This window comes from Meleagris gallopavo, chromosome 6, assembly GCF_905368555.1.
Source record: "Meleagris gallopavo chromosome 6, MGAL_WU_HG_1.1, whole genome shotgun sequence".
Taxonomy (NCBI): Eukaryota; Metazoa; Chordata; class Aves; order Galliformes; family Phasianidae; genus Meleagris; species Meleagris gallopavo.
This window is the reverse complement of record NC_139409.1, coordinates 26,007,090-26,019,395: the sequence shown is the minus strand read 5'-3', so window position 1 is coordinate 26,019,395 and position 12,306 is coordinate 26,007,090. Positions and strand designations below refer to the sequence as shown.

At 33.8% G+C, this 12,306-nt stretch overlaps 1 protein-coding gene across 1 annotated transcript in view; it reads left to right on the top strand.

Annotated features, from left to right (window-relative positions):
* THSD7A (thrombospondin type 1 domain containing 7A) overlaps positions 1-12,098 on the top strand; it is a 192,197-nt gene extending 180,099 nt beyond the window's left edge. The window contains exons 26-29 of the mRNA XM_085227509.1: positions 2,749-2,831; positions 3,204-3,414; positions 6,457-6,544; positions 8,095-12,098. Of these exons, the coding sequence (XP_085083635.1) occupies positions 2,749-2,831; positions 3,204-3,414; positions 6,457-6,544; positions 8,095-8,179 (467 nt within the window). The 3' untranslated portion in view covers positions 8,180-12,098. The remainder of the gene's footprint in view (positions 1-2,748; positions 2,832-3,203; positions 3,415-6,456; positions 6,545-8,094) is intronic.
* Positions 12,099-12,306: the final 208 nt, after the last annotated feature.

Below are 12,306 nucleotides of genomic sequence, written 5' to 3'. Positions count from 1 at the left end.
AGATGCAACAGAGCATCTTTAAGTCACAATTTTTGTTGATATAAATATATGAAATTATCTATTAAATGTCCTAGAGAATTTTAAATTTCTCACTTTGGGGATTAAGGCTCTGAGATATTAAAAAGCAAAGTACATTTATAAATCATGGTCATTCACATACAGGTAATAGTTTGTTCTGAATACAGCCATGTGATAAATTTCAAAATGTTGTGTTGCTGGCAGATTTTTCATGATGCTCTCTTCTATAAGCATAAATAAATGTAAGTGGAACTGATTCTTCTGAAATGAAAGTTCTGTGAGTTTTACGTTATTTAACGGGGCCTAGTAATTATTTTCTGATTCTAAGATTTGTTTATTCCTCAAAACCGCTTTAAAATACATGATAATTCAGCATTTATAAAACATAGACATGCATAAAAAATAGGAAATAACAACAACAACTATAATAATAAATTAGTATTGGTTACCTAAAGAATATTGTAACAGAGAAACAAGACTATGGAAATCACCTATTTAATAAGGAAAAGTGATAGATCTAGATCTAGTCCATTTAGAATGCCAGAGAAATATGCGTTAGCATTACTCAATCTAGAAAAGATGGAAATTGCAAAGCAGATAACAATCTATCAGAAAGACAGATGATAACAGATCAAAAGTGAGATGAGAATGGATGGTTATGGGGGTAAATTAGCCTCTAAAGACTTACCTTATTAATTTAATTAAATTTTCCTAGCCATACTTATGAAATATTTGAGAATATACTCACCTCAAAGAACTGCAATATTACATGAAAAGAATGGGAATCTATAAGACTGAGTAATGAAATAAACTAAAAGTTATTTAAAGAAGTGCTAGCTCACATACTTGACTCCTGCAGTCATGGGACTTTAGCATAATATAATGCCTGCCTTGATAATCCAATTTAAGAAAAAACATTCCAAGACAAGCAGACAAGAGAAAGATGGAAAGATTTCCGTTTTGAGTATCTTAATAGATTATTGTGCTAACAACAGGAACAAAAGCCTACCAGAGAGAGGAGAAAATGAATCCATGAACCTTTCTAAATGCTGACAGGACCTCCATGGCAGATCAACTTAGGTTCTATATTGTATCTCTTTTAAGAATTTGTTCTGTATGTGGTTTTAAGCTGTGGTACTTTTCTGATTTGAAATGAAGACAAATGGAAAATTCCAGAGACTGTGATCACTGTTCCCATGCAGTACAAAACTATGTTTTTGATATATTATTTCAAAGAAATACTTGAGTGTAATGTTCTGTGAGAACTTCTCTGCAGGAAGTATACAATTATGAAGCAGACTGTAAATTCACATTCAAAGCTTTTTGAAGGTGGTTTGTATAATCTGTAGTATTGAAAAGATCGAAGTGGTAGATACACATATATGATTGATTTGAATGGAAGTTACTTAAGTTGATCTAGAATCAACCCATATTTTAGAAGACTGTGTTTCTTTAATGCCTTCTCACTACACATCTGGCTCTAAGTGTGTTTAAATTCAGATATTGTTTTCATGAGTCCTGTTCTATTTTAAGGCCTTTATTTATTTATTTCCTTGTACAATATTATTGTGCTGAATAGTTGTTTTTTACTTGAAGGTGTTGTTTCCTACGGGCGATGAAGCTACTATTTCCTTCTTCAGCTTGCATGAATGACTGATACTTTATTACATAGATTCTCACGGGCATGTGATTTATATGCTAGGATGCACAGTTTTCCTTTCAGAGGGTGAGAAAAACTGATGGCAACCAGCAGGGTTTACTTTGTTCCTCATCAGCCATCCTGTTAACAATTTGATCTATATAACCACATCTAACTGCATCTGCTATGATTGTGACCAATGCCAGCTATCAGGATTTCATCATCATGTCACACCAGCATAAAGATATACTTAATTTGGGAGATGCAAGATAAGTTGTCCTGTTGCAGTATAAATGTTAAAGTATGTACTGCATGTCTTTCTGAAAGACAGAGGGAATCTCAGATACATTCAAACTGATTCTAAGTATATTTTGAAGTCAACCTGGCTGAAATGATAGTGAAAGCCTGATTGTGTATGTTGGTCCATAACAATAACTGTGCTGTAAATAAAGATGTAGCAATGAGAACTAGGGCAGTATAGAAAAGAAAGAAACACTGATAACCACTTTCTATCATAGCATTCAGTATATGTTCTTCACTTCTGAAAAGGTTTTCTTAGACTAGAATGGAGTATGGCTTCATAAGAGGCAAAACTATAGTGTGAGTAAAATTAACTAATGAGGAATATCAGAAAACATAAACTCATAAACTGAATGAATATTTTGTTTTCAGTTTGGCAGCAAAGAGATAGATCAAAAATATGCCTTTATTTTCTTTGTGGACACAGTTTTAATATGCTAGTTACTAGGAGGGCCCTAGAAAACCCAAATCTGTTTCTTCAAGCACAACAAAATATTTAAACTTACTTATTTGTGCAACCCAGCAAAGGGACAAAAAGTGAAAAGAAGATCACTTGCCAAATATTAGTTCTCTAAAATGTGAATGAATGGAAATCTACATGCTATATCCTTACTGTAGCAATGAAAAATACTTGAGACAAATTATCCTTCCCCTAGGATTAAGAGTAGGAGTCTTAAATTCAGTTTAATAATAAAATGGTAATCTGTGACATAGTGTAGGAAATAATGGCATCAGTATTTTCATCAGAGGAGAGGTATTACCACGTCAAAATATGATTTTCTGTCCTACAGGAGGCTGCTTAGTGATGCGCCAACCAGATGCTGACAGGTCATGTAACCCACCATGCAGCCAACCCCACGCTTACTGCAGTGAGGTATGTGCTAATGCTTCACAGCACTAAACAACCCCATGAGAGCTTTCCCACACATCTCTGCATTTCAGAGATTGTGCCAACAAATGTATTTTCAGAGATTTTTGATCATTGGAGATTGTGCCAACAAATGTATTTTCAGAGATTTTTGATCATTGCTTTGATAAAATCAACCTTAGACTGTTTTCTACCTCTCAATTAAATGTTGAATAATCTGTTCATTTGCTATGATACTTCATAAAAATATATGAAGAAGTACTCTCCAGGCTAGCACTCCTTGAAACAATCTTCTCTTCCAATCATCCTTGTTATGCTTCATAGCCCACAGAAAACTTGTTTTTCTGCTACACAGCGTAAAACACTTGTTCCCTACAGACTAGAACATGCAGTTGCGAAGATGGATACACTGAAGTTATGTCCTCCGATGGCACACTCGAACAGTGCACTCTCATCCCAGTGGTGGTGATGCCCACCATGGAGGACAAAAAGGGAGATGTGAAAACCAGTCGAGCTGTCAACCCTACCCAGCCCTCCACTAACCAGTCAGGACGAGGAAGGACCTGGTTTCTACAGCCTTTTGGGCCAGGTGAAGTCATGCAATGAGCAGTTCATAATGCTAACTACTTCTGCAGGGCCTGGCATTCACGTATTTGTGATGACAGGGAAAAAAAGAAAAATCCTTAAGTACTCATTTAAGAATACAAACACCTGACTGAAAGCGGAGAAAGGGACAATAGTAAACTGCTGCCATTTTCTGCTGGCCCATCAACATATCTAATGACATTTTGCATTCCAAAAGATTTTTTTTAATTCATTTTTTTTAATTCATGATACTTGTAAAAATTCACAGAAACTATTCAAAATGTGACTTCAGAAGGGCATTAATAGCAAAGGTGCAAGCTAGGATGTTAGATTATGCCACCATAATTGATAATGCCACAGAGAAAGGTGTGAAGAGGTGGCACAGAGATCTGTAATGGATAAGTATTGCTTGAAGTTTACAGCTATGGCATGAATCATAGAGAAACAGTCAGTATAGATATGGCATCTTTTTCTTCTGTATCTAAACTACTTCATGTTAGACAAGAGCTAACCATAATATTTAGCGTAGACGTGCTTTAAATCACTATAGGAAATGTTTGCTCATATTGACCATGTTCTTTAGAGCTGAACAAGCACTCGTGTTGTAAGAAATATGCTCAGAGTTATGCCATTAAAAATATTTCATAAAGTCCATCATGTAATCAGATTTCAGTAAATATTTTCTGATACTATCACTGATACAAATAAAGTTTCAGTGATAGAATCCTTTCAGAGAAAGAGATTTTATTCTTGTCAAAAATGTCAATTATATAGAAAACGATTAATTATTTTCTTGTCTTTTAATCACAGAGAGCTAAATATTTTTACACACTTGTGTCTTAGTGTTTATTTCTAAAGCTTCCATGAAAGTTTTAAATCTGAAGATTGAAAGCAGTATCTTTACTTGCATAAACACTAAAACACTGCAAATTGTGAACAGCAGTACTTACAATAAATGGATTAAATTAGGCTTGGGTTATAAATATTTAGTTAGATCCCATTAGTCCTTTTTGACTGTTATTTGTACTTTAATACTATACATGATACCTCCAAGAAAATAGTCTTTACTCCAATTAGTTATTACTTTAATCCACAATAAAAATAATTTTTAAAAAGAAATTAAGTTTTCCTGGTCCTCTTTAAAAAAAAAAAAAATCTTAACAAATATACTATTTTTAATTCACTCTAATTCCACATTAAAATGCCGTAGGGTATGTTATAGCAGCCAGAGTGCTGATGATAAGCAGGTATCGTTGCATTGAACTTCATAGAACATGGATGCTCATGTGAGTTCAGACATATTTTTTGGAATAAGAAATAGTTGAGAAATTTCATGAAACTTCATGAATGTTCCAGTAATTCCTGGTTTGACTTAATAAGGCAGCATAGTTCAGTTTAGATAAAAACAATGATACTCAATTGAACTAATACTTGATTTATGATTGATTATTTTCATACTATGATTAGCTGACTTCTAGAAAGCTTTGATTTACCCTGCTATTCCAATTCCTTTCCATACAGTTTCCAAACCTAGGTGTAACGTAATTCTTCAACAATCTTCAACAGACTATATTACAGTTCCAGAAAGGAAAGTTTTTACCTTCACAGCTGTCTTTGCTGATTTATCTTGCCAAATAGATGCCATTACCTCATACACAAGAGATAATCTGTCCAAAGGAATTCAGAGTGCCTGTATGAGATGTGATGCCCATGTTTTAATAATATAAATGACCTCATTAAAACAGTTCCCCATTCTGACAAAAATTCATAATCCATACACAAGATAATGCCTGTCTTTTCTTCAAGGAGATAATATTATTTTAAAACAAGCAAACCCAAAACAACCCCAAACCTGTTACATTTACCAGTAAATAAACCAGCAAATAAACCAAGGGAAGAAAATTATCTGTATATTAATAACGAAATCTGAATTCTTCTCATTCCTGCTATCATATCTTTGGATATGTTCAACTTACCTATAACTGATCAATTATTTCCCTTGTATTAGTTACCATCAATTATAATGTCATTATGTACATTAATTTAGTGAAGCAAAAATGTTTTTATATTAGTGTTATTCGAGTTGTTTATGACTATAACATTTTTCAGAAAGACTAAAATTAATGGCATACCAATAGCAATGGTCACTCTGAATTAGAACAAATTCAGCATGCTTTTTGTTCTTATCAGAAGTTGGAAAAACATCAGCTGTATTGGTTATGCCTTACACCTCTACAAAAGCATCAGAAAGCAATACTTATTTTGTCAGAAAAAGATTAGATATGTTTACTTACCATAATATTGAAAATATATGCAAGGCTTCATGGAAGAACAATTTTGCCCCTCATAAATGAAATAATTCAGCTTTTCAATGGAGTTTTCTTTGACAAGGCAGTAGGCCCCCTTTAAAAGAAGGTTTTCAGCAATCAGTTTAAAAATGTGTAAAGTGAGTCATAAAAAAATAACAAATCCAACAGCATGCACTGACCTTGTGTTGCAACGTACTCATTTAGGGATCAGAGCAAAACTCCAAAAGTCACACCATTCTTCCTTGATGAAATTAAAATGTATTAACTACTTTTTGCAGTAGTTAAAGTTATGTATCCATATCTAAAGTACTAATGAGGTAAAACATGTTAAATTTATTTTAAAATGGAAAATTAAATAGCAGTGAGAATGGAAATAATAGATTGATTTCCCAGAGGTAGACTAGAAAATGACTCTGCTTTTCTATCCTGCTGATGGGGTTTCCCCTTAGCAATGGAGTATAGGATGGTCTGAGTACCCTGGGGCTCTAACTTGCTGCCATGCTGTTTTTGTCCCGTGTCTCAGCATCATTCAGATTACCTGGATTTTAGCTGAAAAGCAGAACAAAAGAGCACAGAGGAGCTATCACTCGGTTGTTTAACAGTATTTACTCTTATTAAGCTGTAATTGCTTGTGAATACATTTATTTTGGATTATAAAAGCATTTCTGTACCATATCAGAACTAATAATTCAGCAAGACTAACTGAAACACTACTGACTAACATTCATTCCTTTTAGATGGGAGGCTGAAGACCTGGGTTTATGGTGTAGCTGCTGGTGCATTTGTTTTACTCATCTTTATTGTTTCTATGATCTATCTAGCCTGGTGAGTTCTTTAATTATTTACCAACAGGCAGTCCCTTGCAGACTGTAGTAATGCAAGCATTTATATGTGCAGCTTTAGAAGCTGCAGATACTTCTATAAAATGTAATGTTTAAATTTCTATGTACTTTTGTCCAAGCTGAGGTTCATGGGCTCTGTTTGTAGCCCAGATGATAGATAAACTGATAGACTGTCTTGAGATCAGGAGAACTTCTTGCAAATATGGCATATCTTAGTGGATAGTTTATTTTCACTGATCCCTGTTGAGAATAACTGCACTCTGTCCATTGTCATTTCATTGCAGCTATATCACAAAACGCAAACAGAAGTATCAAAAAGGAAACTTAATTTTCAGGCATGTCTGATTTGATATTTGATGGGAGATAGAGAAATACAACTAAAATAAGGCTGGAGGTTTTCTCGTGTGTTTTCATAAATGATATATACTTTTGAAAATGTTACTGCATGAAAACAAGAGAAGATTTTTGCAAAAGCAAGTAATTTTTCAGAATGCTCTCCCTGAAGTTAATTGGATCCTGCTTGGCTGTGAAGGTAGAAGATGAGGGAAGTATGCTCTTAGTCATCAAGATCTTGGATGTACTGCATAAGTTAACATTTGGGTGGCTTGTGGATTTATTTTTTAGTAAACTTTCTCCAAAATCTCACTTATGTGTAGGTAAGAAACAAAATATTTTCTGAAAGAAAGAAAAACTGTGAGCTTTTAACTTCAGTGCAAATTCTTCAGACTGTGGCCACTGCAAGCCCCCATAACAGCTGTTTTGGGAACAAAGATTTTGGTTTGGGCAGGCTGATTTACATATCCTGTATATATCCAATAAAAGTTTATTGGACAACAGAATGCAGGGGCTGATTTAAATAAATGCTTATAATATACACTAAAAGAAGGCAAGAACTAAGTCTCAAATATTTTAATTAAAGATAAAATACATTAAACATTTTTATTTAGCTTTAACATTTTTAAAACTATAGCAAATGGATTGGAAATACTGCTGGATTAAAATTTAAGTCAAGGATAGATAGAAGATGTTCATAGCTAGCAACCACGTCCATGTTACCTAAGACTGGTTTGATTTTAACATCTGGAATTAACTTTAGTTACTCCGGAAGGTATGAGATAAAACTAATCATGAGATGGAGCATTAAGGTGGAAACCCTTGATATGTCAAGAGAAGATTTCAGTCACATAATTTAAAAGAACTGGATTGGTTGCTCCATTGATACACAACCAAATATTGCACTGCCTATGGGCTTTTCTGAGAAATGACTGATCTTGTATGATTATGTGCCAAAAATTTCATCAAGTCACGTCAGTAACGTAACAGCCTGTTTCTGAACAACTGAACTTTGAATTAGGTGTTGCTTTGGGTTGATAGTGATAATTAATGAACCATATGAAGTTTTGAATGGATAGCTTTTACAAGTGATCAAATGTGTTATCTTATTACAACACAGTCATCTTTCATTTAAGAATGAAATCCATCATTGCTGTTACCAGTTTCTTGTTCTATTTACAAATTATCTTATTGTTTCAGCAAAAAGCCAAAGAAGCCCCAGAGAAGGCAGAACAACCGGCTGAAACCTTTAACCTTGGCTTATGATGGAGATGCAGATATGTAAAATATACTCACGGTGACAAATGGAGTCTTAATTATTGGATTGAAATCAGAAGGTATCCAAAGCCACAGGGATTTTATATGGAGTGGATTTAACTGTTTTGACTTTCTTTTTTGTAACTGTACTGTAGATAAAGATGGATGGATTTCATAATGCCTATGGATATTCAAGGCATTACTGCTTTACTTTAGACCATCAACACTGAGAAATCTGGCAGAATCAATTTAATAGACACTACAATGGGAGATATTTGTGGTCTTTCCTCAATCCTACAAGCTATAAGCACCACTTCTGTCTCCAGAATACTGTAATGATATTGTATTAACAGTTGAAAGCCCCTGCTTTAACATTAACCAAGTATAATGAGTACGCATGAAGAGTTTGTACCAAGAGTTTGTATGACTCTTTATATTCAAGCAGAGCACATATACTCAGTTGGAGAATATGTATTACTCTTATCAGATTATATACTTGTTAAAGAGCAATTTAGTGCTTTATTACATTAACTTTTAACTGAGATTAACCCATGAGCAAGTTCAGCAGTTTGGCAGTTGATGACAACTTGTGTTAACCTGCATTTCAGAGAGCAATGACTCACTTGCAAAATTCTGCCCTGTTATCGCTCCAAAATATAAAGGCCTCATATACACATCCAGAAAGGAGGCATTCTCAGATTCAATATTTTCTAGCGGTTGCTGTCTGGAAAAAGAATATCCACTGTAAATGTTACAATACATTTCTACTTTCTCTAACTCAAACTGTTGCCTGCATCTTTTTGCTACATGTAAGGCAATTTTTTGCACTATATTAGTGCAGCATGATATGCACTTAACTAGTATTGCCATAGTAACCGCCTCTTTTCAGAAAGGATGATGATGTATCTTGTGCAAGGAGTGTCAAGTAGACAGGTCTTGAACCCTGAAGAGAGTAGCGTTCGGTTTGGACTGCGACTGGATGGAATCGGCTAACAACATGTGCTGTACACACCGATCCTCGTCACAGTGGCCACTTGTGGTCTATATCATGGCAGTAATACAAGTGTCTAGTTTCTTGCCCCATCTACCTATACAAGTATAGATTGTCCTGCTGGTTTCTAATTGTACTTTGAAGGCTGTTTATGACTAGATTTTTTATATTTGTTAACTTTGTTAGAAAAAAAAGAAAAGAAAAAGAAAAGTGATTGCCCTCTAATCTTGAGTGATATTGTCTAAAAAGGTATTCTAATTGTTTGTTAGCTAAAAGAAAAAGGTTTGTGTTTTTTTTTTTTCTTTCCACTAGTGAGAGCATTTTCACTGTTGCTGACAGTGCAATATTCAGAGCCCTTTTTATCTTTTCTAATTAGGATAGTTGGATGGACTCTTTTAATTATTCAGTTAAACTCTTGAGTGTATTGGCAAGTAAACAATAATAGTTCTGCCATTTTAATTGTCATAACTTTTTAAAGAATTCTGGCAGTATGAAAGCTCACTGCTAACCTCTTCCATACTTATGGCTTTTCAGTGTACACTTCTGACATCAGGCTCATTGACTTGCCATTGTATCTACATGCCTGTTACACATTCATGACCTGAGAAGGATGATTCTCATAAAATGGCTTCTATGTATAGTCTGAAGCAAACATATAACTGACTGTGCCACTACTAAGCAATACATTTACAAAGTGTTTTCAGGCAACCTGTCAAAAATAATTGTTATATAAAGCTCAGTATTAGGTTCTCAGGTCTTTTTTATAACCTAAACCATTTCTGCATATTCATCATACTATTTACTCAAGAAGCACCCATTTTTGCATGTTGAATAAAATTGCAGCTTTGCAAACTTTGGCCCAGATTCACTGAAATCAGTGACAGCTCTCAGCGACATCAGAGGATGACATCAGTCCTTAAAAATACCTATCTTTATAGGTATTTTTAAAACAGTTCTTGGAACCAATGTGCATTTTGTGCAATCCAAGCAAAAATCATCCAACTTTTAGCTAGCTTAAATTAGCAATGTGGAATTACTACATTAAAAAAAAAAAAAAAGATCTTATTGCCACTGCATAAGTATTCCCCTTAATGGGAATGGTAAGCAGAGAGGAATGACAATAACAATCTTTTTGTACATGTTTATTTTCTCATTTTATACCTTGATCCACAGCTGGTGAAGTGCCATGGCCCCCTACCTCAGTAGTTGCTCATTCATACATGTATTGCAGAACTAGGGGCTTTGGTCTTGCATTTCTGTGTGAATATCCATAGGAAAGAACAAACGAACGAGAGAAGGAAAGAAGGAAAGAAAAGAAAGAAAAAGAAAGAAAGGAAAGAAGGAAGGAAGGAAGGAAGGAAGGAAGGGAGGAAGGAAGGAAGGAAGGAAGGAAGGAAGGAAGGAAGGAAGGAAGGAAGGAAGGAAGAAAGGAAGGAAAAACAAAACAAAACAAAACAAACAAAAACACCTAATCTCAATGTATTTAATTAAGTCAGAATTCTTGAGTAAGAAACAAGAAGAACCTAATTGATTCCTATCTTATCGAGCATAAAAAAAATAAAATGAAAAAGTTATAAACATGGAAACATAAAGCTTAATCATGATTTTTGTACTTTAAAAAGTCTGATTCTGTGTTACCTAATGGTATTGGACCAGTAGGGAATTGAGGGAACAGGGTTTCTTTCAATGGTAATGAGTCATCTTAATTTAATATACTGGCTGGTCATAGCAAGAGCTGCTGCCTAGTTCTTACCTTGAAGATTTCTATGCCCTAATTCTAAGAAGTTAATAATGTGAAGCTAACGGTATGCCATCTCCTGTTTCTTACCATAAAGTATTTACAATTGAAGAAAGGGGGATTGTTTATTTAAGTATGTTTGGCCTTTGCCTTGCAATCCATGCAAGTATTTTAGTATTTTAGTACATGTTTTATTGGTTCAGTGAATTTTGCTGATGCACATCTGCATCATACTAGTGCTGCATTTAAAATCCAGAGTGCATTTTTTATTTTTATTTTTTACAAAGTGCACAGAAATATGAAGCCAAAATGGCTTCCCTCTTTATCAAGAAAAAAAAATATTAGTCTATAAGGAGGGCTGAAATGTTATGTTAAGCTAAGTGTTGCAAAGGTGACTAAGCCCTTTAGCATTGACACAGAAATAATAAGTGAATTATCAGTATAGAATGAAAAGCAATTTGCTTTAAAAATCAGAGTGGTTCTACAAATCCAGTGCCTAAAGCAGCCACTACTGTAGATTGTTAGATTGTGAAAGTAAAGTGATCAAATAAACTGTTCAGAAAATAGCAAAGTAGACATTTTCCTGTTGATGTGGTAGTTTGTGTTTTCCTTTTTAAATCTGTAGTTTCTAGATTACTGTGTCTGCTTTGAGTCCTGGACTAGTTCCTTTTTGAAGCTTTGTTGAGACTGCACAAGCTTGTTTATATTCAATATAAAGCATCCATTTTGAAACTCCCTTTCTCCTGCCAAAATGTAATAAAGTTTGTTTTCCAATATTACAATCTGAAGAGACCAATTTAAAAACTCTGTGTATAAATCACTGTAAAATATTCCTTGAATTAAATGGAAATTGTCTTTTAACCTTTATGTAAATTGTGCTCACCCAAAGTTAAGAATTTATTTTGCCTAACTTAATTTACTTGAATATTTATTTTGTAGAACAAGGAGGCAGCTGTGTCTGAGGAATGTTTACCTTTTTTTTTTTGTTAATGTTAATTTGTAAATTGTGTAATGCATTTTTATTTTTTAAATTATGTATATTTCTTTTTTTAAAAGCACAAAATGTTTACGTACAACTACTGCAAATTTGTGTATATTGTCACTAAGCTTTATTCAGTTAATACAGATGACATGAAAATGTAACAAGTCTTACATTTTCATCTGGGTTATTTTTACATAACTGATGTATTGCTGACAATAAATAAAAACACAAAATCATTTCATGTCTTTTCTAACTGATGAAGTATAGTCTTCTGCGATAGAGCAACAATAAAAACCAGGTCCCTGAAATATGAACACCCTTTAAATAGTCTCCTTTTTTTTTTTTTTTTTGGTAAGAAATTAGTACACGTATTCTTATTTTAAAATATCATTCTCTTAAAAAATATAGAAAAATACTTTCTAACATACAGTCAAAACCTGTTCT